Genomic DNA, 27,943 nt, shown 5'->3' on the forward strand with positions numbered 1-27,943 from the left:
AATTCACCTTCTTTTATCTATTCCGACTAAAAATGTTTACCACAATATCAGTGGGTGTAAATAGGGGTCAAAAACATCAGCAAGAAAATAAAGTCATTAGACATATCCCTACTGTAAAATTTTATTCTTGTAAAAATATTTCCCAAGTGATGTTTAACAAAGAGATTCTTTCCAACAAATTTTAAATATAATAGTTATTTCAGGGCTGTCATAAAAAAACAACAACAAAATATTACTATAAATCTGACAGCACATGGCACTCTACTTATCTCTACATGCCAATGCTTCCCTTGCTCAAGTGCAGATTTCTATGGTCAGTTTTTGTTCTATAATGATGCTAAACTGTGTAATTGGATGTGGTTTCCAGGCAACTGATTTCCTAGATGCGCCAGATGTCTCTCACATCAATCTTTCTACTCGCATGCTGAATTTTTTTCACCTCAAATCAATATTTCACATCCGTTTTATTTATTTGCCTAGTGGCCATGTAATAAGGTGGAAATTCAGCTTTTTAACAAGATGCTGATTAAGGTTTTATTGGAAATTATTGATTATCTCAAACTAAAACCATAAAACAAACAGGTATTACTTAAAATAATTCCTTTATTCATTAATTTTCTTTTCAAAATGTAAAATATATTTAAAAAAAAAAATTATATATAAATGTATATATATATATATATAGCATCAATATTATTAGTCTTCCTTAAAGGGCACCTATTTTACCCCTTTTTCAAGATTTAAGATAAGTCTCCTTTTTTGTCTCCAGAATGTTTCTGTTAAGTTTCAGCTCGAAATATCCATCAGATTATTTATTATAACTTTTTGTATATTGGAAATTTGAGCTTTTATGACATCGTAGCTGTTTTTGTTGCCTGTGCCTTTAATGCAAATAAGTTGGCTCTCCCAGCCTATTGCTCCCATGTGCATGTCAGAGGCAGAGTCATTGAGATTGCTCACAATAAACTGATTTCACGCGGCTGCCATTTTTAAAAGCGAAATCGAGGCTGCGGTGGGAAGAAACCCGGAAGTATCGCTGGGAGTTACATTAGAACGTTGTGTACTTGGCTCTATATCTCATCAGCGAATAGAAAGAGACACAAATTTATCATTTCACCGCCTTCTGAGTGACCCGAAGGTCCGTTCTGAATGAATGGTGAAAATATAAAGGGATATCAGAGCTCATTTTCAGCTAAGTTAAGGGAAACGGCACTAGTTAGCTAACATTTTCTTTCCCAAACACACGTTTTAGATGCCATTTATCAAACTAAAGTTAATGAACTGATTCTTTCACTGTATTAGACTTGTCACGTTACTGAATTAAAAGAAAATTTGCCAATTTCCCGCTAACATTTTAAGCACTGTTGATGGCTTTCTTAAAACAGCGCTGATTGGCCATTGTGTTCACGTGCTCAACAGATATGCTTGTGATTGGCCGAGAAGGTCATCAGTTCACCCTCCGCTGTTTACTGAGCACAAACACAGCCGAGCGATCTGCTTGATGACTCTACTTGATCCTTATGGCTGTTTCGCGCTTGCGCTCCAGTCTCCGTGTATCTGTGTTTGCACTGGGTGAAGAGCGGTAAACTGAGTGCAAACACAAGATACATGGAGACTGGATCGCGAAGCAGCCGTGAAGATCAGTCGAGTCATCCGCGCTCAGCGGCGCTTCAATTTTAACTTAGCGGGAATTAGACTGTTTTAAAACTTCAGTACCGGGACAACACGAGGGTGTGCTACAGAGGACTGCAGTGTTTATCGCTCACCAAGTTACATAGGCTGAAGCAGGGAAGCGTCCCCTCTGTTTACCTGCTGCCATGAACTGAAGCCTAGGAGGACACTTGAGCATATTACTCTTACAGAGCTTGTGATGTTGTTTGATGCTAAATTGCTTTTAATTGTTTAAATTAAACGTACTGACTGATATTAAAGTGATGTTTACACCATATCTGTATTTTGAAATCTTGGCAACAGCTGGAGGTTTGTAGTCCACAGCATGTCACTGCAATGTTTACAGTGCTGGTCCTATACTTCCGCGTTTCTTCCCACCACAGCCTCGCTTTGGTTCTTTAAAATGGCGGCCGCGTGAAATAAGCGTATTGCTGTGATGAGTGCAGCCATCGCGTAGATAAACAGCTCAGTGACAGACAAGAATGAAGCAGATCTCCCTTACTACAGTAAGAATTTTCCCAACGGTTATTTGATACAGTTTTGTGGAGTTAAGTCAAGCCTTTCTGCAACGACGAAGCCTCATTCACACTAGCAGCAACTTTGTAGCTGCCTGTTGATGTGCTGCTAATGCAGGTCTGAGCACGTAGACTACAACCGGCCCCTGAACGAGCTGAGAGAAGATCACGTGAGCTCTACTGGTGCTCCTAATGGCTGTCGCTCAAGAAAGTTACTCTTCATTTGCATAAAGTTAAAGAATTCTTAACTTTGTTTTGTCACTCGACACGCCCACCTGGTCGCCAACAGTCGCTGTCACCCGTGTAGATGGAGGTTGCCGGAAGTTGCTCACTCTCAATTGATATAAACGGTCACTTGTCGCTTTGCCACTGCTAGTCGCTCGTAGTGTGAATGAGGCTTGAGTCAAACACAATGTTGTTACAAAGTTTGCGCACACACATATCTTTAACTTTGCACTGTTTTTGCATGGCAAATGTGACCGGATACACGTCTTTATTACATGCACTGTTTTAAAATTATTTTAAACTTGAGGTGAACAGAGCTTTTAATCCTAGTTGCTTTGCGCACGTCCTGTCTTGTGGATGTGATTATATGCGTTACTATGAAGACATGTTAATAGGAGGCTGTCATTTAATTTGGTTGCAGTGGGCCTCAAAATTGCAGGGATTTGGATTCTATTTTAAACGTCGTAAATTTTAAAAAGAGAGACTCATTGTGTTTATATCACTCCAATATGACTGGACACACTATTCCTACACACAGTATGATTTTCATCATAGGTGCCCTTTAAAAATCTTTTTTATTTTCAGATTTTCTACAGAACAAACCACTGTTCAATAACTTAATTATCCTAACTAACCTAGTTAAGGTTTCAAATTGCACTTTAAGTTGAATAAATAGCATCTTGCAAAATAAGTATTAAATATTATACACTGTCACCATGCAAAATTAAAAGATTTTAGCTAGTATGTTGCGAAGACTATTTTGTTTATAATGTGTTCCATTAAACAAGACTTGAGAAATATAAAAAAAAAACAATCATTTCTAATTTCACAAAAGGGCTATTCATTTTGACTTCTACTGTATATATATATTTCAGTAATAATTAATCTGTTTTTAATGTTTTTTTTTAAATTTTATAAGATGTAGTAGTTAGGATAACTGATATTCAGACAGGAAATAAAGATATTATCATCATCATCATCATCATCATCATCATCATCAGAAAGAAAGAAAGAAATAAATAAAGAAAGAAAGAAAGAAAGACCAAATGACAAAGGCAGACAGACAGACAGATAAATAGATAGACAGATAAATAGATCGATAGATAGACAGACAGACAGACAGACAGACAGATAGATAGATAGATAGATACATAGATACATAGATACATAGATAGATAGATGTTTTATAGACAGACAGACAGACAGATCATACCTATGGATAGATGGACAGATATATATCATACCTTCATTTTCAATGGTGTCCACTGCATTATTTACCAGTCGTATAACGGTCACTATGGAGGCTTCAAAGCATAAACAAGTGTAAACGTCAATCAACAATGAACTAATGATCAAACATCAAACAAACACTTCAAACAAACATCAAGCACTGAAAACCTTACATAAGCATTTATATAAATCACTTTGTTTCATTCCGTAATCCTCCGGCATCACGAAATCTGCTAAACAAAAGCAAGTAGACGTCAGATGTGTCGGTCTAGCGTCTATTTTGTGCAGCTGAAGTGATACTACACTACTGAGTCATGATAGCAATCGCGTTTGGAGAGCGAATCAAAGGCAGATGGATTGTAATTACTGCTCTGACCTATTCAAGCTGTCACGTCGTTAGCGCGGGGTAGGGTTATTACTAATCCTCATGATTTCCTTTTGGAAAGATCAGGCAACACGAGTCATTCTAATTAGCTGAATGGAATCATCAGTTGCTTATTTTGCATGAGATCGGGTTATTATGTTACAGGTGGGGAGTTGAGAGTGTTTATACAGGTTAATGTGATAATATCTTATGTGTATGTTATATGAAGATAGTGGAGTGACTTAGAGTTTAATTATTGACTTCAATTTTTAAGTCTAGTCTATACAGCCTTCACTTGTTCAAAACTTTCTTTTAAAGTTTCTTTCTTCTGCTGAATACAAAAGAAAGTATTTTGAACAGAACAGTTTTCCATTGAGTTCCACAGTAGGAAAAACAAATACTATGGAAGTCAATTGTTACATGTTTTCGGCTTTCTACAAAATATCTACTTTAATTTTCAACTAAATAAAGAAACTGAAAGATTTTAAACAAATTGGGAGTGAGTAAATAGTGAGTACATCTTAATTTTTCCTTTTGACCAATTTCTTGGTTAAATTGTTTTCTCTGCACAATATATCGTTTTAGCATCGATATCGCATCATACAAAATTGATCAAATGACTTTTGAATAGTTTTGTCTATTGTCATAAGACTGGTCTTGTTAAATTCCTTGGAACAAACTTGTTAATTTGTTATAGAGCTGTACAATTTAAACTTTTATGTAGATTAAAACAAATTTAAATTATATTAATATTATTTTTATTTTATTTATTTATTTATTTTTTGAAAAAGGATGAGAAAAAAATATTTATTTTAGGTGTGGGTTTAAGTAAAATGTTAATAATTGTTTTGTTTTATAAAAGGACTGCTGACATTTTTCCCCAAATTTAAAATAAATATATTGCAATTGAAGTTTTTTCTTTCAAAAAATGGAAAATGACAGTTGGTCAGAATAAATAATGTATGTTTCATATAAACATATCTGAAAACTTAAAAACAAATAAATTAAATAAAATGTTATAACCGATGGTTTAAATGACAACACAGATTCTTAATTTGGTAGAAATTGTGTATGCATACACCAATTAATGTATAATAGTTTTCATTTAAGCCCTTTACAACAAAATGCATACATACAAGGCCTGAGAAATAATGTTAAAAGTAACATTGTTATACATTACAGACACATCCTAAACCATAATTAGAAGCATTTAAAATGTAAATGAAGCAATTAAGCCTGCACATATCATGAGCTGCAGTGACACTGGCTAAGGTTACGGTATATTTCACTAATCACTATGTAAAAAATGTATTAAGGTGACAGCCAGACCACTTCAATTATTACTATTACATCCTTCTACGATGCAAGTAAATCACATGTACACTCACCGACCACTTTATTAGGTACACCTGTCCAGCTGCTCGTTAACGCAAATTTCTAATCAGCCAATCACGTGCCAGCAACTCAGTGCATTAAGGCATGTAGACATGGTCAAGACAAGCTGCTGCAGTTCAAACAGCATCACAATGGGGAATAAAGGGGATTTAAGTGACTTTGAAAATGGCATGGTTGTTGGTGCCAGACGAGCTGGTCTGAGTATTTCAGAAACTACTGATCTACTGGGATTTTCACGCACAACCATCTCTTGGGTTTACAGAGAATGGTCTGAAAAAGAGGAACTATCCAGTGAGCGGCAGTTCTGTGGGCGCAAATGCCTTGTTGATGCCAGAGGTCAGAGGAGAATGACCAGACTGGTTCAAGCTGATAGACAGGCAACCGTAACTCAAATAACCACTCGTTATAACTGAGGTATACAGAAGAGCATCTCTGAATGCACAACACGTCCAACTCTGAGGCAGATGGGCTACAGCAACAGAAGACCACACCGGGTGCCACTCCTAAGAACAGGAAACTGAGGCTACAATTGACACAGGCTCACCAAAATTGGACAATAGAAGATTGGAAAAACGTTGCCTAATCTGATGAGTCTCGATTTTTGCTGCAACATTCGGATGTTAGGGTCAGAATTTGGCATCAAAAACATCAAAGCATGGATCCATCCTGCCTTGTATCAATGGTTCAGGATAGCTGTGGTGGTGATGGTGGTGTAATGGTGTGGTGAATATTTTCTTGGCACACTTTGGGCCCATTAGTACCAATTGAGCATCGTGTCAACGCCACAGTTTACCTGAGTATTGTTGCTGCCCATGTCCATCCCTTTATGTCCACAGTGTACCCATCTCTGATGGCTACTTACAGCAGGATAACATGCCATGTCATAAAGGGCAAATCATCTCAGACTGGTTTCTTGAACATGACAATGAGTTGTCTGTACTCAAATGGCCTCCACAGTCACAAGTTCTCAATCCAATAGAGCACCTTTGGGATTTGGGGAAACGGGAGATTCGTATAATGGATGTGCAGCTGACAAATCTTCAGCAACTGTGTGATGCTATCATGTCAATATGGACCAAAATCTCTGAGGAATATTTTTTATTACCTTGTTGAATCTATGCCATGATGTATTAAGGCAAAAGGGGGTCCAACCCGGTACTAGTAAGGTGTACCTAATAAAGTGGCTGGTGAGTGTATTTGTGACCAAATTTGACTAAATAATCTATATTGTTAGCCATTTGCTAATAAGCTGTTAGATTTCACTTACCAGTGATTGAGTTGGAGGCTAAGAATAAGTGTAGCACAGATATGCAGTATTTTCACATGTCTACTTTTGAACAGACTAACTGATAAAAGTCTTGACAGAGCAGTACGTGCACTATTCCTGTTCATATCAATGGAGGCAAAGCATTTACATTACATTTAACATATTTTTGTCCTTTCTTGACTTTCATTGCACGGATATACAGTAAACATCCTGAACATTCAGCTAAACCTCTTTATTAATCATTCCATAACATATAAAAAGTAATAGAGGTTTGGAATGTCACAAGAGTGAGTAACTGACTTCCATCCGAACTGTTCCTTAAAGCATCTCAAAAGCTGACTAACAAAAAGAGCTGATGGGTGCAAAGAGACGAGGCTTATATAACATGAAGTGAGAAAACATCAATGTGAAGGGTTCATTCAGTATGTTATCTAATTGCACTGTAGTTTATTCAGAAGTTGCAGTCTTGCTTTAATAATTTTTGTGAAACCATGGGGAATTGTGAAATGTATATTCCAAAGCCTAATAATCTACTAGATAGGTAGAGTTAAAGCGTAATAGAAAAAGATGCCCTAAAGAAACAATCCCCTTTTAAAACCATCCGCTGAACTTTTCCACAGCAGCAAATTAAGCTTTGAAAAATGTTTGAGCAGTGGAAGTTTGTTTTGCAGGGTAAGCTGAGGATTTTGGCTCTGGTAATGGTTGTATCTCACCGTTGTCGTCGCAGGAATCGGACTGGAAAGACCTGAGGGAATGAGCCTCGCTGGTGCTGCTGTCAGAGAAGCCGGTGACCTCTTCTGCTGCGTTTACAGCTCCTGCAGGAAAATAAAGTGGCAGATTCTCACACAGATCTAAGTACGTGCCAGCGCATGCATTTCTGGTGTATATGCACTCAACATATGCAAATACAATTACGACAGAGGGATAGTTGTTGTCTTTTCATGATTTTCACTTTGTTTGTGAATTATTGTTTTATACTTTAGCAATTTGTGTCAATTACATTATTACACAATATTCACATAATGATAACAGATTTTTCTCCATTCTGTTGTAAAAATTCCATGTCAGATTCATGTCATTGTCAACAAAATGATACACTGGGTCATGGGGAAACTGCCAAATTATATCAAGAATTCTTAATGTTTGTTTGTGTAATGCAGAGATTCTCAGCCTTACTTAAGTCACCCTCAGATTTGAAGTAGATGATTTAAGTATATGTTAAAAGTAAATTAAGGGTAATCCAAGGTATTTGGATTACATTATATGCAAGACAGTTTGATCATGTAATCCACAGGTGTCAAATCCAATTGCTGGAGGGCCACAGCTCTGCGATTAGTTTTGGTTAGTTCCAACCCTGCTTCAGCACACTAAAGCTGCGGTCACAATAGACTTTTCTTCCCATAGGATTCCATTCTTACACACGCAAATGCGTCAGACCAGAAATGCAAGCTAGTGCGACAAGTTTCGCAGATCGCTGCTTTGCAAAGTTCTAGCTCGGTGAACTCTGACCTGTGAAATTGCATCACTTGACTGAGTGAGACTAAACATTTCAAAACATGACCTCTCTAGACAGAAATGTAAAATATGGACCTTATCTTGTTTAATTCTGCCCCTTTTCACAGCGCCATACTACAGAATTTCACAAGCTCAAACTCTAGTGTGACTGCAGATGCACCTGAAGGTTTCAAACTAACCAATTAGTTCAATTAGTTTGATCATGTGTGTTTAATTAGGGTTAAAGCAGAGCTGCGGCCCTCCAGGAATTAGATTTAACACCTGTGATGTAATCTGTCAGCAACAGACTACAATTGACTCACTAATTGATTGATTGATTGATTGATTGGTTGATTGATTGATTGATTGATTGATTGATTGTAAATAATCTACTAACACTGTATATCTGTGATAAGGCCAGTGAAAGTATTGACATTTCAAATCTCTCACCAAACATCCAACATCCAAAAACAGTCTTGCACACAGTATGCTCAAACAATCCACTTTTAGAGCTTAATACTCTCTCTATGGCACGATCAAATCTGCTAAAGTGAAAGAGCAATATTATCTGTCCTATATTTATAGCACAGTAAACACTGTTAAATCCAACATGCAGTCTGACAAATGACTTTCTGCTTGAAGATCTCACTAACAAGACCAAGGTCATCTCTTTGAGCACTCAATGCGTAGAAGGAAAAAAAAAACATGTGGACGAAAGTAACACATTTCCACAAGTGGAGGTGTAATAATCACTCTCACATTATGTACAAGCTGCCTACCTGCATGGGCACACTGTTAAACATTTTATGAGACAAAAAGGCTCCTGTTGGCCTATTTTGAAGGTTTGCAATAATAAAGCATGGCAGATGGTTCTGATTATTATAATCTGCTCTGCTGTGAAACAATTTATGAGTCCCTGGTCAAGTTGAAGCTATAATGTATAAAATACTGGCAAAAATGGATGACATAGGCCTGAATATATATATATATATATATATATATATATATATATATATATATATATATATATATATATATATATATATATATATATATGTATATATATATATATATATATATATATATATATATATATTTTTTTTTTTTTTTTTTTTTTTTTAACTTCAAATTTGGTATACAGTGATTGACCTGTGCAGTACTCACCCTTAAATTTCCCTTTTAGATTTTGTATTGAAAATGGGATTTTTTTTAACCAATTTGTTGCATCTGAGTCTAAAATTGTCATATGTTGTGACAAACGTTTATTTGATATAAAACGAAAATGGATACTCTTATGGTGACTTCACCATAAGTCATTACAATAGGATTTAACATTTTTTTGTGCAGATCGATTTTTTATGAGATTGTGTGTAAATCATGCCACAACAAATGTAATATGCTGAGATATGTTGTCATATCAGTTTGGTCACACTTAACTCAGACAGTCACACCATATTACAAACGTAAGTAGAGGTCTGAAAACATCATCTAAAGTGGTTGGATGCTGTAATAATATCTTGTCAGAGGAACAACATAAATGTACAGTATATCTTTTTACTGAACAATGAAACAACTAAACTATGAAATTTACTAAACGATGAAATTAACAATTGGATGTGCCAAAACTTTCTTCAGTTAAACAAAGAGAAAACTGAAGTGATTGCGTTTGGGAACAGAGATGAGGTTCTCAAGGTGAATGCGTACCTTGAAGTCAAAATTTTGGTATGGTGCAACACTAATATATATATATACATATACTGTTGAAGTCAGAATTATTAGCCTCCCTTTGAATTTTTTTTTTCTTTTTCAAATATTTCCCAAATGATATTTAATAGAGCAAAGAATTTTCACAGTATGTCTGATAATATGTTTTCTTCTGGAGAAAGTCTTATTTGTTTTATTTCGCTAGAATAAAAGCAGTTTTAATTTTTTTAAAACACCATTTTAAGGCCAAACTGATTAGCCCCTTTAATCTATTATTTTAAGCTAATATTCTTTTCAGTCTACAGAACAAACCATCGTTATACAATAACTTGCCTAATTACCCTAACCTGCCTAGTTAACCTAATTAACCTAGTTAACCCTTTAAATGTCACTTTAAGCTGTATTGAAGTGTCTTGAAAAATATCTAGTCAAATATTATTTACTGTCATCATGGCAAAGATAAAATAAATCAGTTATTAGAAATGAGTTATTAAAACTATTATGTTTAGAAATGTGTTGAAAAAATCTTCTCACCATTAAAAAGAAATTGGGGAAAAAAACAGGGGGGGGGGCTAATAATATTATATATAATATAATAATATAATATAATATAATCATATAATATATATGCAATGTGTTTGACAGCACTAATATACAGTGTTGGGGTAATGCATTACAAGTTACATAATTATATTACTTTTTTAAGTAAAATGTACAGTAACGCATTAAAAAAGTTATATTTGAGTTACTTTTAAAAAATGTAACGGGAGTTACTTTTTTAGTTAATTTGTTTCTAAAAAACAAATTGCTGAAGTAAAATGAACGTAGTCACATTGAATAACACACTTAATAGAATTTGCTACCTTTGGAAACAAACAGAACTGAAGATGGTAGGTCAGACCCTTACATTTCTATGATGGAAATATTCTCATTATTTTGAACACATCGGAGAAAAGGAAAAAGGAATTGTCTCAATGGCCAGTGATTGTACTTGACTAATAGGACAAAAAGTACATAAATAGCAAACATATTGCTTTAAACTGTATATGTGGCATCTATCTATCTATCTATCTATCTATCTATCTATCTATCTATCTATCTATCTATCTATCTATCTATCTATCTATCTATCTATCTATCTATCTATCTATCTATCTATCTATATTTATTATGTAAACACACTTACAAGCACTGTTTGTGATTAACTCATAATGTATAGCATTTATCAGGGTGTGGAAAGTGTGTGAAAGCCTCCTATTATCTCTAAGGTAATTACACTCCATCACACGTTATTGTTTGATGGGATTGCGCAAATGGAGACCAGTGTATATATGCATCTCATCCACACAAAGGCTGACATTTAATTGGCCATGGGGTGTTAGGGGGTCATGCTGAAATTGCTTTCGCTGCAGTTTGTCAGCCTCCGTTTGATCTGAGATGAGTGGAGTGTGTATGTGTGCCATATTTTTACCTCCACTTCTGTACACTTCCTGTCCATCTGCCTGATAACCCCTGCCTTCCCACTTCAGAGCTCGGACTTCATGCTCCATGGTGTTGTCGTCATCATCTTCATCATCCTCATCCTCCTCTTCTTCCCAGGGCGGTTTGCGGATAGGACTGCGTTCGGATGGGTTTGGGGACAGTGATTGGGGTAGATTTGGTGCCACGCTGCATATGGCTACACCTCTCCGTGGCATCCCAAGGATGTGTGGCGGATCTGGCTGGAAGGTGCTCATCTGTGGAGGGCAGCAGAGGGTGGCCAGGCCTCCATCAGCCTTCTCCATCTCCCCTCGAGGGATGCCCTGGCATTGGGGAAGTGTGTAGGCTGTGGGACGCACCATGACCTGAGGTGGCCCTCCTGTACTATCATTTCGGTACAAGCTAGCGCGACACTCGCCACTGACCCGTACAGATTTGAACTCAATTCCCTCTGCGCCGATGCTGGTCTTTTGCAGCATGTAGTTTGTCTCCGTGGAGATGCCCACCGCCTCTCCTCGGCTCCAGTCCTTCCGGAGGACTTTTTTACGGAAAGCGGCCAGCAGGGTCAACAAGACCAAAACCACAAACAGCAAAACGCCGATGCCGATGATCTCTCCAGGTCCGACATATGACAGGGCTTCGGTGTCCAGGCTGTCTAGCGATGGCTGCCCGCAGAACTGACCCTCAAAGCCTGTGCTGCAGTTACAGTAGAAGGCCCCAAACGTGTTCACACACTTTCCTCCATTTTCACACTCCTCTCTTTCACACTCGTTCACATCCTCATCACATCTGTGGACAGAAAGATCATTTTCATGTTATGAAGTGATAGCTTACTATTTATACTGCATTCTATTTAAAGTGATACAGTTCTCATAAATGAAAACACCACAGCTCATTTACTCAGATGTATTAGACATTCTGTTGAAATTCCACCACTGATATTGGACATCTTGAAATATCCTAAACTTCTTTGTTTGTTGTTCCATAAAATATGTAAAGTAATAAAGGGTGCTAAACAATATGTATATTTTAATTGGAACATTTTAAACAAATATAAAGATAACCAAATGAACAAATAAAGACTATAGAATACACAAGACATGTCACTTTTGTAGTTTTGAATGGGGGAAACTGTAACGGTCAAAATGGCGAATGAAGTCTCGCCTACTAGTACAGAAGCCAATCTGCGATCACTATAGACTGACATTTCTCCGGGGAAAATCTCGGACTACATGTGTGCTTTTACTTTTATGTTTACATATGTAAAAATTGCACCATTATTTTAATAAGATTACCATTCAGAAATCATTCTAATATGCTAATATGGTGCTATCATCCGTGTTGAAAACTGATTTTTTTGTGAACATTGAACTTGATTCTTTTTTTTTAAGAACTATAAGGCCAGACGGAATCTGCGGATGTTTTTTGCTATTTCTGCGGAGAATTATGTTAAAAATCTGCGGATTTCTGCTGAATTATTTTGGGAGTATAACTAAAACCTTAACATGTGAAATAAAAAATAATATCTTTTAAACTTGTATTTAATGTTTAAAATGCAAATCCAATTAGATTCACTTTATTTGGTAAATAAAGCAAGTCTCTCATATAATATCTCTACTAAAAGACAGAAAATATCACTGTACAAACTGCATTGTACATAAATCTTCATATTTATTTATTTATTTATTCATATTTTATCTTCATAATTGTCATATTAGTCAATATTATTACTGTAATTAATTTAAAACCTGAATAAATATAAATTTACACACATTTACTCAAGTAAATAAACAATCAATGATGGGCTAAAAATCTGCGGAAATCTGCGTAAAATCTGCGTAAAATCTGCGTAATTCTGAGCGCGCAGATTCCGTGTGGGCCTACTAATTACCCTAACCTGCCTAGTTACCCTAATTAACCTAGCTAAGCCTTTAAATGTCACTTTAAGCTGTATAGAAGTGTCTTGAAAAATATGTAGTAAAATATTATTTACTGTCATCATGACAAAGATAAAATAAATCAGTTATTAGAGATGAGTTATTCAAACTATTATGTTTAGAAATGTGTTGAAAAAAAAATAAACAGGGGAGCTAATAATTCAGGGGGGCTAATAATTCTGACTTCAACTGTATATCTTCACTGTCATCATCATCATCGATTTATCATCCAGGGATGCAAACTTGTTACGTTTTGATATCAAAAATCTTTTTAGACTCATGTCTGTTGGAATATCAGAGGTTAGCGTAAGTTAGAGTCCGCTCATTATCCTTCAAAAGACTGAAAACTTAAATAAGTCTGATTAATAAAGGAATTACTTTACTGTCACTTCTAATCTATTTAATGAGTCCTTGCTCAATAGAAATGAATAGTGAATGCATGAAACTCTCCATGCATGCATAATAGCAGTGTACTAATATGAACTCAGCCTTAGTGTTTCTCTCATTATCTGATCTTAAGCAGAGAAATCGGTTTCTTGTTGCCTTCAAAAGTTTGTGAATTTTCACATTTAGCAGAAATCCCCACTGCACTGCAAACAGCAAATATGTAATGATGAGAGAACTCTTTATATGTACTCTGAGCGCCAGACCTTTCAAGGAATCTCTCAAGCGAGTGTAAGAGAACATAATGAGAGAGTTGTTTGTATTGCATAACTTAATGACATAAAGAATGTAGTTATACAGCGGTTATATAAAGCAATTAGGTTTTTATTATGCTCTCCTTACGATTTAAAAGGACATAAAGAGGAGAAGGACACATGCAGGTCCCAGAATTTTCTCAGAACGTTGGGTTTAGGTTTGGGTTTGCTTAAAAAAAGCAACAACAGCATCCTCTAGTGGAGAAACAACTTTAATTCAACTCAAATTGAATAAAAAATAATTACGCTGCACAGAAATTAGAGAAGCCTTAATGGGATTTCTGTGATGGATTGCTGTTAAACGATTTGAGTAATTAGTGAAAAGATCTAATTAAAATGAGTAAACAACATAGCCATTTTACAGTGTCACGTAAGTATTGAACCATTCGTTCAAACAATCAAGGTGTCAGAAAAAAAGCAACAGTTGAACACTAAGAATAATGACTTTTAGAAGAGTGTGCTGCTGCCCAAAACACAGTCCTTACTAAACACTAAAAACACAATTAGCATAAACAAAATTGACTGTCAAACCGTATGTTTGCTCAAGAATGGGTCCCTTAAAATTAGTTTTAATTTGTTAAATGAGACTCCATTATTGCGTTTTAACAGAATAAACGTATAAAGTCTAAGCAATTGAAACTTTTTACAATTTCAAACTGAAAAAACATCATTTTTTAAAATGTGATTTTGTCTAAATTTTGACCAATTATGGAAAATATACATTTCTTTCCTACACAGACTTTCAAAATTGATCATTTAAAATATATTTACTTGTGTTACAAATATACTCACCGGCCACTTTATTAGGTACACCTTACTAGTACCGGGTTGGACCCCCTTTTGCCTTAATACATCATGGCATAGATTCAACAAGGTACTGGAAATATTTCTCAGAGATTTTGGTCCTTATTCCAGTTCCACCAAATCCCAAAGGTGCTCTATTGGATTGAGATCTGGTGACTGTGGAGGCCATTTAAATACAGTGAACTCATTTTCATGTTCAAAAAGCCAGTCTGAGATGATTTGCACTTTATGACATGGCGCGTTATCCTGCTGGAAGTAGCCATGAAAAGATGGGTACACTGTGGACATAAAGGAATGGACATGGTCAGAAATAATACTCAGGTAGGCTGTGGTGTTGAAACGATGCTCAATAGTGGTTGGTACTAATGGGCCCAAAGTGTACCAAGAAAATATTCACCACACCATTACACCGCCATCACCACCAGCCTGAACTATAGCAAGATGGATCCATGCTTTCATGTTGTTAACGCCAAATTCTGGTCCTACCTTTTAAATGCCGCAGCAGAAATTGAAACTAATCATAGCAGAAAACGTTTTTCCAATCTTCTATTGTCCAATTTTGGTGAGCCTGTGTGAATTGTAGCCTCAGTTTCCTGTTCTTAGCTGACAGGAGTGGCACCCGGTGGGGTCTTCTGCTGCTGTAGCCCATCCGTTTCAAGGTCGGATGTGTTGTGTATTCAGAGATGCTCTTCTGTATACCTCAGTTGTAACGAGTGGTTATTTGAGTTACAGTTGCCTTTCTATTAGCTCGAACCAGTCTGGCTTTCTCCTCTGGCTTCTGGCATCAACAAGGCATTTGTGTCCACAGAACTGCCACTCACTGGATATTGCCTCTTTTTTGGACCATTCTCTGTAAACCCTAGAGATGGTTGTGCGTGAAAATCCCAGTAGATCAGCGGTTTCTGAAATATTCAGACCAGCCCATCTTGCACCAACAACCATGCCAAGTTCAAAGTCACTTAAATTCCCTTTATTTCCCATTCTGATGCTGGGTATGAACTGCAGCAGATCGTCTTGACCATGTCTACGTGCCTAAAAGCATTCAGTTGCAGCCATGGTATAGGCTGATTAGAAATTTGTGTTAACGAGCAGTACGACAGGTGTACCTAATAAAGTGGCCAGTGAGTGTATATGTATATATGATCACATCTGTTTAAAACCCAAGATAACAGAACATTAAAAATCCCCAAAATACTAAACATTATTCATTCATTAATTTTCCTTCGGCTTAGTCCCTTTTCTTTATCAGGGGTCGGCATAGTGGAATGAACCGCCAACTTATCCAGCATATGTTTTACACAGCAGATGCCCTTTCAGCTGCAACCCAGTACTGGGAAACACCAACACACTTTCACATTCACACTCATACACTAAGCGATCATGCTACTTACTGCATCTAGGGTAGCATCTAACATCTCTCTCAAATATTCTGTATATAAAACTGTATTATACAGTTCAAAATTATAAGACATGAATGAACCAACCCTCTGACGATGACGAACCAACCCTCTGGAAATAGTTTAGTAGCCTATACATTTTAAGTTTGCAGATATTTTATGTTTTAGCAAGTCTTTAAAAAGATGGTTCTACAGCAAATCGTTGTTCTCAGTAACAGGCCTAATAAGAACCATATCACCCTAATAAACAGTTTTTTATTTTTAAATGGTTGTGCTATAATTTAGGGCTCATGTGACAAATCATGAAGTTCTGAATTGCACATTAACGATAACAGCAAGATCTGAAATACACAAGATTTATTTAAATGTTGACAAATCTTACATGAGTCCAGTGTAGCCTTTGAGGCAGCCGCAGAGGAAGGTGTTTCCAACAGCCTTACAATCCCCTCCGTTCTGACAAGGTGACGGCACACAGGACGTCACTTCCATCTCACAGCGAGACCCGGTGAACTGCGGCAGGCAGCTGCACGAGAAATCTGAAGAAACATACAGTACAAGACAAAACACCTGAAACAGATCTCTTCATTGAGCACACCAATATGCTGATAATGCACAGAAATGTAAGTGCACCAACTTTACAAGACTATATAACTCACAAAAATGCAAGTGTGCTGTGTTTACAAGACATCATTAATAAAACGGTTTATCTCCTGGGAGTGATGTCAAACTGAATAATTTGAGCATCTATCTCCACCTATTTCATTTGTCATTTTCAAAAAATCATTAAAAAAGAAATAAAGTATTGCTGCATGTCAGTAGAAAAGGTATGGCTCAAGATTGCACTTCTGCTGCACAACACGTTTTTACAATTCCTTGGGTCAATAAAACATCTGCATTTATGGTATATTTATTCCTCAATTAATTCAAAACGTTTTGCCCTGCTTCGATGCTCTTGAATCCGCATTAATGTTCCTGTTAAATATCACACCTGTACACTTGAATAAACACACTGAAAGCTGGTTAATGTATTTGTATGGAGGGTGAAATCAACATAAGAGCCAAATATAGTTGTTATACAATTAGTTTAAGTGTAAAGAGTTAGTTCAACTAAGTTCTGTTATTAATTACTCACGCTCCTGCCATTCTAAACATTCATCTTCAGAGATGCCTCATCCTTCATTAGACAGTAATGGTTCAGAGAAAGTAAAAGTCAAGAAACATTGTCAAAACAGTCCGTTTGACTTCGGTTGTAATCATACGAAGCTCCGAGAACACTTTTGAGTGCCATAAACAACAACGTTAAACTTTGTTCAACAATGTGTTACTCATAAGATCCAGATGCGAGTTTACTACATGGAAGCTTGTTGCGATGCTGACTCTAATGCCAACACATTGTATTGTCTGCAGTAAATAAAACATTGGCAACATATGTATTTCTCGAGCTTTGCATGATTACAGTTCAACCACTGAAATCACATGGAATTAGGGCTGCACGATATTGGAAATATTCTGAAATATGAACACAACTTTATCAGATGGCTTGTATAACTATTTGGAAACATTGAACATTTTAGATTGACTGCAAAGATTCTGTAGGAGAGTGCATAAAATATAATAATCTAGATAAAGCATAGATAAATTCAATAAACAAAAACATACAAATTAAATAAACATTGTTTTATTGTTTTCTGAGGAGTTGAACTGTATTCTGGTATAGAGTAATTGAATAATCAAATGTAATATAAAACTGTAGTCTTCGTTGTATAAACGACTCAGCTAAATTAATCATTATTAATTGTTCAATTTTACGTCCGGTTCAATTTCTTATGCCTGAATGCTTTTAAAACCCTCAAATTCACAGGCCTTAAAAAATACTTGTGAAATGATCAATTATAATCCAGACCTTTTAATAATATATAATCCAGTATAACGCATATTGTGCACTGTGACTATTGCAAATGATCACATTGCGATATCGAAGCTGAGATGACACATTGTGCAGCCCTATTCCTTTTCTAAACTTTGAACATCTCAAAATCACTGTTGTCTATGGAGGATGAATGAACTATTTTTGAGTGAACAATTTTTTTTTTCATGAATTTTATGAAGTCATTTATGACTTTACTATGATAAAGAACAACAGGTAAATGCGTTTTTTATAAGAACGTGCATTGTCAGCTTATGAAGCATTATCAAGTTAAAGGGATAGTTCATTCAAAATGAAAAATTGTGAGTTGACGAGAGTGAGGAGTGTTTTTGCCAAAATGGTTCTTTCTTGTGATTGTCCAAGATGCAGCAACTGCTACAAATTACATTCGCAGGCATGACTCTGTTCTGATAAATGAACTTGTGTCTGAGTGCATGCTCACACATATATCATCATGAGACTGGAAGCTCTCGCTCACTACAGTGTTTGAACTGTTTCCCCAGACTGTCGATTAAAGCTGATACTTACGGTGGCCGAGAGAGCTAAATGTGCTGCAATTTAAGAAAATATGCTGCAAATCGTCACATTGTTAACACTTTTTAATAAAACGTGTTGCATTATCTCACAACGCAAAAAAAATGATAAAAACGTGCTGCATTTTCTCACAACACCAAAACATCAAAACTCAATGGCAATGTTCAAAGGGGACCACAAAAACGTGACAGACGTCACTGTGCCATGACTATTGCTCAGTAATGTTGTAGGTGATCTTTGAAAGGTGAGTTTTTTGTTTGTTTATTTTATTTTACATTTTTTTTGTTTATGTCTTTTGCATTATTTTAGCCGACACAGCAAAATCCTCTGAGTAAGATTTACTCAGTTCAGAGTATTTGGCTAAATAAATAAGGGCAAGCAGGTGGGTAAAAAGTAAATCTGTTGTTTGTGGAGTTGCTTAATGATCCTCTGCTGAGATTTTGAGAGATTATTTTTTTAGATGATTTCATCTAAGTCTGTGACTAAAGTCAGTTGTAGATTTGTTTTTTTCTTCTGTGTTTCTGCTTATTAACAGCATATGGTCATCATCAGTACTCAATCATCACCCAATTAATCCTTTCATTGTCTCATTAACTTGAGTAACATCAACTCAATTTAGAAATACACCAAATACTATCTAAACTGAGTACATTTTACTCAAAGGATTTTGCTGTATAAATAACCTTAAACTAAATTGTCAGGTCTATCACGTTTTAGGGTCTCCTTGAAACATTTCCGTTGTGTTGTGAGAAAACGCAGCGAGTTTTCATAAAATGTTTGTGTTGTGAGAAAATGCAGCATGTTCTTTAAAAATGTGTTCGGCCTTGCATAGATCAATCACTTCACTTCATAAGATATGCGTGTGTGTGTTTTTTTATCTTAAAAATGGCTTCCCGTTGACTTCCATTTTATTATTTTTATTTAAGTCACCTTTATCTTGAATGATCTGGAAGTAAATTAACAGAACATTTTCATCTTCGGATGAACTCTCCATTTAAGACTGCGTGTACTGTAAACACATTCTATTCTAAGCACTTTCTATTTCTCACCACCAGAGGGCATCTTTGCACAAGCAGCTCCATTCTGACACGGTCCTCCAAGGCAGGGATCAGGATATAAAACACATCCGAGCTTGACGTCACTTAGTCCTGCTACCTCTGCATAGCGGCTCCTCTTATTTTGTAAAGGGAGTTCATTGCCATTGAGCATGAGGGACCTGAGGCACCCCTGAAAGCCTTCTTGCACCCTCGGGGGCTTCTGACTGCCTCCACCCACCGGTCCACGCAACACCTGAGCCCCAAAAAAGAGCGATGCATCTGCAGCCAAGGGCCAGATTCGGACAGGGGCCCGTGCAGAGCGCCGGCGCTCCACATAGCTGTCGTCCAGAGAAAGAAGAGTGTAGTTGCTGGTCAGCTCCAGGGTCACGCTGTGCCATGACCCATCATTGATTGGACGACCTGAGATGCCCAGGATATCCAATCTGTTGTCGCAGTCCATCTGGAACCACAGGCGCCCTTCCTCAATCTGAATAAACACACAAACACTTTGTCAAACTTTATTTTAGGGTTAATTCTCACTATTAACAAAACAAAACTAAGACTTTTTTTCTTAATAACCTTCTAATATTTAGGTAGGTAGGATTAGGGGTGTAGAATATGATCACGCAGGATATGTACAGTTGAAGTCAGAATTATTAGCCCCCATTTGAATTTTTTTTTTTAAAATATTTCCCAAATGATGTTTAACAGACCAAGGAAATTTTCACAGTGTGTCTGATAATATTTTTTTATTCTGGAGAGAGTCTTATAAGTTTAATTACAGCTAGAATAAAAGCAGTTTTTAATTTTTTAAACACCATTTTAATGACAAAATTATTAGCCCCTTTAAGCTATATATGTTTTTTTTCTGATAGTCTACAGAACAAACCATCCTTATTCAATAACTTGCCTAATTACCCTACCATGTCAAAGATAAAATAAATCAGTTATTAGAGATGAGTTATTAAAACTATTATGTTTAGAAATGTGTTGAAGAAATCTTCTCTTCATTAAACGGAAATTGGGGGGAAAAATAAACAGGGGGGCTAATAATTCTGACTACTGTATGTGCCCCTGGACCACAGAATCAGTTTTATGGGTATATTTTTGTCAATAGCCAAAAATACATTGTAAGTAGAGATGCTCCAATCGGGATTTTTACAGCCGATACTGAGTAACGATTCCTTGTCATTGTGATCAGCCAAGTACCAATGTTAATGCTTCAAACTGTTTGTTTTTTTCCCCCAATTTCTGTTTAACGGAGAGAAGATTTTCTAAACATAGAACACATAATAAACACATTTCTAAACATAATAGTTTTCTATTAACTGATTTATTTTATCTTTGTCATGATGACAGTAAATAATATTTGACTAGATATTTTTCAAGACACTTCTATACAGCTTAAATAATAATAATTCAGGGGGGCTAATAATTCTGACTTTACCTGAATGTACTTTATAAGTACTAATAAAAAGCCAATATGTTATTAATAGGCATGCTATTAAGCTACTAGTTAGTTAATAGTGAGAATTGTTCCCTACACTAAAGTAATACAGCACTTACTACAGCAAACACATTGGGTGAATATCAAAGACTATTTTTTCACCATTGTATGAAGTGGAGCCACTTGGAAGACTTTTCTAGTTTAAGTCGTTCAATAATTCCTTTTCCAAGGCCCTTCCAGTTGCTTGTAAGCAAATGGTATATGAAAATGTCATTATAAGGCATCAGTTCTATGGTTATGTGGTTTTATGTTTATGTAAACAAAATAGACAAATGTCCTTACCATTTGTAAGGGTGCTGCAAATCAAGAATTCGATTTAAAGCTATAGGTAACACTTTATTTTGATGGTCCTTTTGAGTATTAGTAAACTGTTTGCTTAATATAATCCACAAGGATGTGTTTTGAGCCCCATCCTCTACATTTTATTCACACATAACTGTGTCACATGCCACAAGAACAACACATCCATCATTAGGTTTGCAGATGACACTGCAGTGATAGGACGTATCACTGGGGGAGATGTGGCAGTTTACAGGAGGGAGGTGGCCAGTCTAGCGACATGGTGTGAGGACGACAACCTCACCATCAACAAGGACAAGACTAAGGAGATGATAGTGGACATAAGGAAGAAGAGGGGAACTCTTTTATCCGTGAACTTGAAGAGAAAAGAGTGAGCAGTTTTAAATACCTGGGGGTCCACATCAGAGAGGGCCTCACCTGGACACTGAACACCACCCAGCTGGTCAAGAAAGCACAACAGCGGCTGTACTTCTTAAGGAAGCTAAGGAAACTTGATCTGTCATCTAAGATGCTCAGCAACTTCTACAGCTGTGTGGTTGAGAGCATCCTGACCAGCTGTATAACTGTGTGGTATGGCAATGCTACTGTAAAGGATCACAAACGTCTTCAGAGAGTGGTGAGGACTGCAGAGAAGATCATCAGGACCCCACTGCCTTCTCTGATTATCTACCATCGCAGAGCCCACAAGAGAGCTGCCTCCATCCTGAAAGACCCCACGCACCCACATCACAGAATACTCACACTCATACCCTCAGGGCGTTGGCATAAGAGTGTATCTCACACTCTTATATACATTATTCTGGGAGTATTGTAAATAAAAATGTAAATAATAAATAAATTGTAAATAATATATGAAATAAAAAATTATAGCTTTTTAACTTTTATTTAACATTTAAAATGCAAATCTATCTAGATTATTTTATTTGTTTAATTAAGTCTCTCATATAATATACCTACTAAAGACAGAACATATTACTTTACAAACTGTATTGTAAATAAATCAAACGAACACTTTCATATTAGTCAATTTTATTAAAAAATGAATTAAAAAAACTAATAAATATAAATTTACACACATTCACACAAGTAAATAAATAGACTCAATGATGGTCTTAAAAAATGTGTGTATTTCTGCGTACACAGATTCCGTGCAAGCTTACTCATCACCAAAAACTTACTAGAACTAGATATTTCAAATTCCATAAATTATTCAAATGTGTCTATATGTTACCTTAAGCAATGTGCAGGGGTCTGCGCGTGTGTACATGATGACACCCTGGCTCTGCAGAGTTCGGATTTTCAAGCCCAGCTTCATGTCTCTGCTCTTATCACTGTCCGTCACTCTGTATTTGATGTAACTGTTCCCCGCGAAGCTCAAAGATGTTTGACCTACAGCACAGAGAGCAGTCAGTCAAACACACCAGCATTATAGTTCAAAATCTGCTATTTATACACACTCTCACAAAAAGACATTTGTAGAAGTGTTTGGCCTCAACCACCTACTGTGAAATGTCATTTAAATACAAGTCTGACACACCCTGAGGACATTTCACAAGAGGAACACAGGGTTTGAAAGAAATGCATGTTTGTCAGCCATTTCAAAGGCTAAAAGAAATGCATTCAGATACAAAATTTGCTTTGTATATAAAATGACATTCTTACTTGGAGCTACTTGGGGGATTAAAAACAACAACAAACATACCCCTGTGGTATATGATATTGTATATGCAATTTATTTCTGGTCCTCACATGTGATTGGCTGAGAATTTTTTCAAACCATGTCATTTTCTAGCAGTGTCGCAGTGGTACTTATTTCATCATTTAAATGACTTCAGGATTTTTCACTGCAGGTGTCAAATAGCAGAGGTCTAAACTCAATCATGTGACAAATAATGCTGTTATTATGTTATATAATGTATTCTCAATAGTTTTTAGGTTATAATGTTGCTTTTAGGCTTTAAATATGTGGTTTACTTGAAAATATAGTATTTGGAAATGTTTTTTGATGATTTCAGAAAAATGACGTCCATTAAGCATTCAAAAATGTATTCTTTCATTAATTATCCCAAAGTGATATATTCGGATTAGCATTAGTTTTGATTTTTTCCAAACAACAAGTTTTTAAAGGACACTACCTTTTTTTCCACTCCACAATGTAACGACAGAATCATCAAGCTGTAAATAGTATTGTATTAAAATAGTTTTGAGCGAGATGCTAATGGTCTAATCCGATTCAATGATTTATGCTAAGCTAAGCTAAAAGTGCTCCAGCCTGAACCAGACTTTGTGACATTTAAAAAAAGAGCCAATTTCCAAAAAAAGTGAAGTGTTCCTTCAAGACACATTGTACAGAAGCTGTTTCCTTATATTTTCACACTTGTACGATTGAACTGCTCACTCTCAGAAAAAAATGGTACAATGTTGTACCAAAGAAGGTACAAACCCTTGTCACTGTTATGGAACAGAATTGTACCTAAAGAGAAAGAAACAAATTTGCACCATTGCAGTTTGTACATTTGAGGACATGATTTGTACCATGGGAAACCAAAATGTACCTTTGGTTTTTTAAACCTGCAGAGACAATATTGCACCTTCATCAAAGGTACAAATCTGATCCATAAAGGCACCACTACAGTGACAAGACACTCTGTACCTAAGCAGGGTCAAATGTGTTCCTTCACTATTTAAAGGCATTTTGCTGTATCCAAAATGTGTTGATTTATTTTAAGTAAATATAAAACATCATATACATTTTTAAACAATGTTTTTTTTAAGTTTATTTTTATGTAAATGCACATTTTTTACAATAAAGAATAAAAAATACTTTAACATCAATCAAAAGATCTATTGTTTGCTAAACGTTTCACAACACTTTTCACAAAAATGTTACAGAAATACATTCTCCTATCTACAATATAAAACTGTTTTTCTCAGATTTTTACACAATACCTCTGTAATCACGTAAAAGTTCATTTAATTTACTTAATTTTAAAATGTAACGAGACATGCTCAATGTTTCATTCGTTTTACAATAGTAAAATGTCTGCATGAACACTTTGCATTTGCAGGACTTTTGCCAGCTCATGTGCGTAGTGGAAAGCAAACGCCAAAAGGTGCGGATATCAATAACGAAAATGTGTTGATCATAAAACACATTGGAATATGGAAATTATTCATGAAATCACTTTCCAGTAATATTTATTTTCATAAACATTGTAATAAAGAAGTTATCCAACACTTATGTACCTTTTTTATGAAAATAATTGTGTTCCTTAATTTAAATTGTAGTCTACGTTGTGAAATATAAAACCCAGAATTACCCAGAATAAAATAAAGCCTTTAGCTATGGTTAATATAAAAAATGTGAAAGGCCAGTTTGCATCAAACCTGCGCACTTGTCCAACTTGTCTGGTAGACATTGGCAGAGAGAGGGCGCTGTGGGGCCGCTACGCACACACTGCATATCTGACGGACATGTTTGCCCATCACAGAGCTCAAGAGAAGACGGACATATTCCTCCTGCATTCAATATGCACAAAAAGTTAGACAGCAAAGCGAATGTAAATTGTCACTCAAAGCTCCTGTTTGAATTTAAACAAGCAGGATAAATTATTCACACACTGAAATGCATCCTAGACAAAGCATTTGAATGAGATTTATCACTGGAAAATGGCAGCAATGCACTAAAAAGGTGTTTCTATATGCCTTTGAACAAATTTGAATTATATATACAATTTTTCAAATGCTTAAATTCCTGATTAACATTTCAGGAAATCTTTATTTTAATGAGTTAAATTTTTGTAATAAATATTTTATTACATTTTGACGATATTTATTAGGTAAAACTCTTTTCCTATTGCAGATACAGAGAAGAAGGACATGAGTTAAATATGTAGGAAGCAAGCAACTGGAAACTGTCACTCAAACTTGCTGATTAAAATGAAACAAGCAGGATAAATAATGCATGCTATGAAATGCATCCAAGTCAAAAAATCAGAATTTGTTTTGAAGAAGGAATTCATGCATAAGAGTATGAAATCCATCCTAGACAAAACGCATATTAGTTCTGGATTACTGAAATGCCCCTTAGAGAAACAGTTTGTATTGTTCTGAATTAGTACGAACATACTATATAATACATACTGGTTAAAAACATTAATGAATCAAGAACAAAACATATAAAGTAAATCTTAATGAATTAATTAATGCATAATGCATCCTAGACAAAACATTTGAATTAGTTTTGATTTAATAGAGTAATGAAAACTATGAAATGTATCCTGTACAAAGCATTTTAATTCGTTTTAAATTATTTATTGCATTCTATGATATGCATCCTTAAAAACATTTGGTTTATTCATTCCTTAAAGGGATATTTTACACAAAAGGTTCAATTCTGCCTTCATTTACTCACACCTTCACTTGTGCAAAACCTGTTTGAGTTTCTTTCTTCTGTTAAACAAAAAAAAAGAGATATTTTGAAGTATGCTGATTGCTCCCATTGACTTCAACATAGTATTTATTGTCCTACTATGGATGTTGATGGGTCCCAGCAACCAACGTTCTTCAAAATATCTTCTTTTGTGTTCAACAGAAGAAAGAAACTCATAAAGATTTAAAAACACACTAGGGAGAACAAATGATGAACTCATTTTTATTTTTGGGTGAACTATCCCTTTAATGCATATTATGAAATGCAGCCTTGACTACATATTTCACTTAGTTTGAATTAGTAAATTAATGCACACTATGAATGCATCCTAGATCAAACATTTGAATTAGTTTTAAATGAATACATCCTAGAATAAACACATACTTAATCCGGAACTGGCAAATAAGTGGATATTTATGAACGCATCCTAGACTTAACATCCAAATTTGTTTTCTCATTTGAGACGAGAGCAGAGTACCAACCCGGGCATGTGCACATCTCTTTCCTGCTGAAGCGTGGTGACACAAAGCTCACTCTGGAAGTGGTGTAAGTGACCAAACCAATGGAGTCGAGACTGAGACTGAGCTCGCAGGCTCTCTCTCCGCATTCCAGCTCCCCTGAGCAGCTTTGATCCAGGACACTGACCAACCGCAACGCTCCCTTCAGCAGACCCTTCGCCTCCTCCAGCTTGAGAGCCAGTTCTCCTGGACCTACAAATCCTCCATCTGGAGTCTCCACGGCAAGAAGCACCTCCAGCTGATTGGTGCGGCTCAGTGGCTGGACACCCAGGATATGGAGAGGGTCTGGCTCGTCCAGAACATCTGCCCCTACACCGATCAGTGAGCTACGGAGAACCTTCTTCATGTCCGTCATGTAAACACCCACAAAATCCTCGGGTGACAGGTCCTGGAAACGTAGAGTCACTGCATTCTGCACCATCTCATCTGTGGCCTGCTCCACCAGGATACTGACGCCAACAGTCACTGAAAAACGCCCATCACTGACCGTGGCGTTCAGAGAGTATCTAAAACATATTGATAAAGTGTGAAAACACATATGTGATGAATGTGTTCTTGTGACAAAGTAAATATATGGTAACACTTTATTTTGTAGGCCGATTTGAGTATTAGTAGACTGTCTGCCTAATATCTGTTCATACTGCTCCTTCAACAGACATTTAACTGACTATAAGAAACTTTGCATGTCACACTAACCCTAACCCCAACCTAACAGTCTACTTATAATCTAATGAGAATTAGTTGGCATGTAGATGCAATGTAACTTAAATATCACAAACAGACCATCAAAATAAAGTGTGACCAAATATATACCAGATGTGGTATGTGAACATTTTGAGTTTACTCGCTTCATTCGCATATGAAATTATAGACACGGATTTGCGTTATGGGCAGGGCTTCTGTCTGCCTGGTGACCCTAGTTTCCTTGCTAAATGCCTAACGTGGTTTTTTATTGAGAAAGTAGCTGTGCTTTATGTGATTTAGGAAGACTGAAAAACAGTACACTCTTCGGCACCATCCATTAGATCCTTTCTGAGGTGCACCCAGCTCTGTAAGTTCAGAAACTCTTCCAGAAACTATACCTGGAGGATGAAAACTTTTTTGCATTACTTCCGACTGAGCCGAGCCGCTAAATTTCAGATTTTCCAACGAGCGAATCGCACGTTAAGTCCGTCAAACATGCAAAACTCTCAATATACGCCACTTCATTTGTACAAATCTTGTCATTCGCGCAGCTTCATTTGCACAAATAGAGGGATGTCTATTCGCGTCTCTGCATTGACTTAACATGTAAATCACTCGTGCTTGATGCTTGATCCTCATCTGGTGTAAACGCACCATAAGAATGACAATGTTCTCACACTTTTACTCAGCCTTAAAGGGGTGGTCCAGAATGTAATTTTAAGGCTTGGTTGTGTTAATAAGATGTAAAGCAATGTGTGCTCATGTTTCACTTGAAGGAAATCACGTTATTTTTCATAAATCTCACTTTGATTATATACATCTAC

At 36.1% G+C, this 27,943-nt stretch overlaps 1 protein-coding gene across 1 annotated transcript in view; it reads right to left on the reverse strand.

Annotated features, from left to right (window-relative positions):
* LOC130236827 (protocadherin Fat 3) overlaps window positions 1-27,943 on the reverse strand; it is a 102,601-nt gene that overhangs the window by 7,959 nt on the left and 66,699 nt on the right. The window contains exons 20-27 of the mRNA XM_056467596.1: window positions 26,400-26,941; window positions 24,873-25,004; window positions 22,717-22,874; window positions 19,691-20,165; window positions 16,563-16,716; window positions 11,337-12,133; window positions 7,381-7,482; window positions 3,656-3,715 (exon numbers count right to left, since the gene is read on the reverse strand). Of these exons, the coding sequence (XP_056323571.1) occupies window positions 3,656-3,715; window positions 7,381-7,482; window positions 11,337-12,133; window positions 16,563-16,716; window positions 19,691-20,165; window positions 22,717-22,874; window positions 24,873-25,004; window positions 26,400-26,941 (2,420 nt within the window). The remainder of the gene's footprint in view (window positions 1-3,655; window positions 3,716-7,380; window positions 7,483-11,336; window positions 12,134-16,562; window positions 16,717-19,690; window positions 20,166-22,716; window positions 22,875-24,872; window positions 25,005-26,399; window positions 26,942-27,943) is intronic.

Source organism: Danio aesculapii, chromosome 10 (assembly GCF_903798145.1).
Source record: "Danio aesculapii chromosome 10, fDanAes4.1, whole genome shotgun sequence".
NCBI lineage: Eukaryota > Metazoa > Chordata > Actinopteri > Cypriniformes > Danionidae > Danio > Danio aesculapii.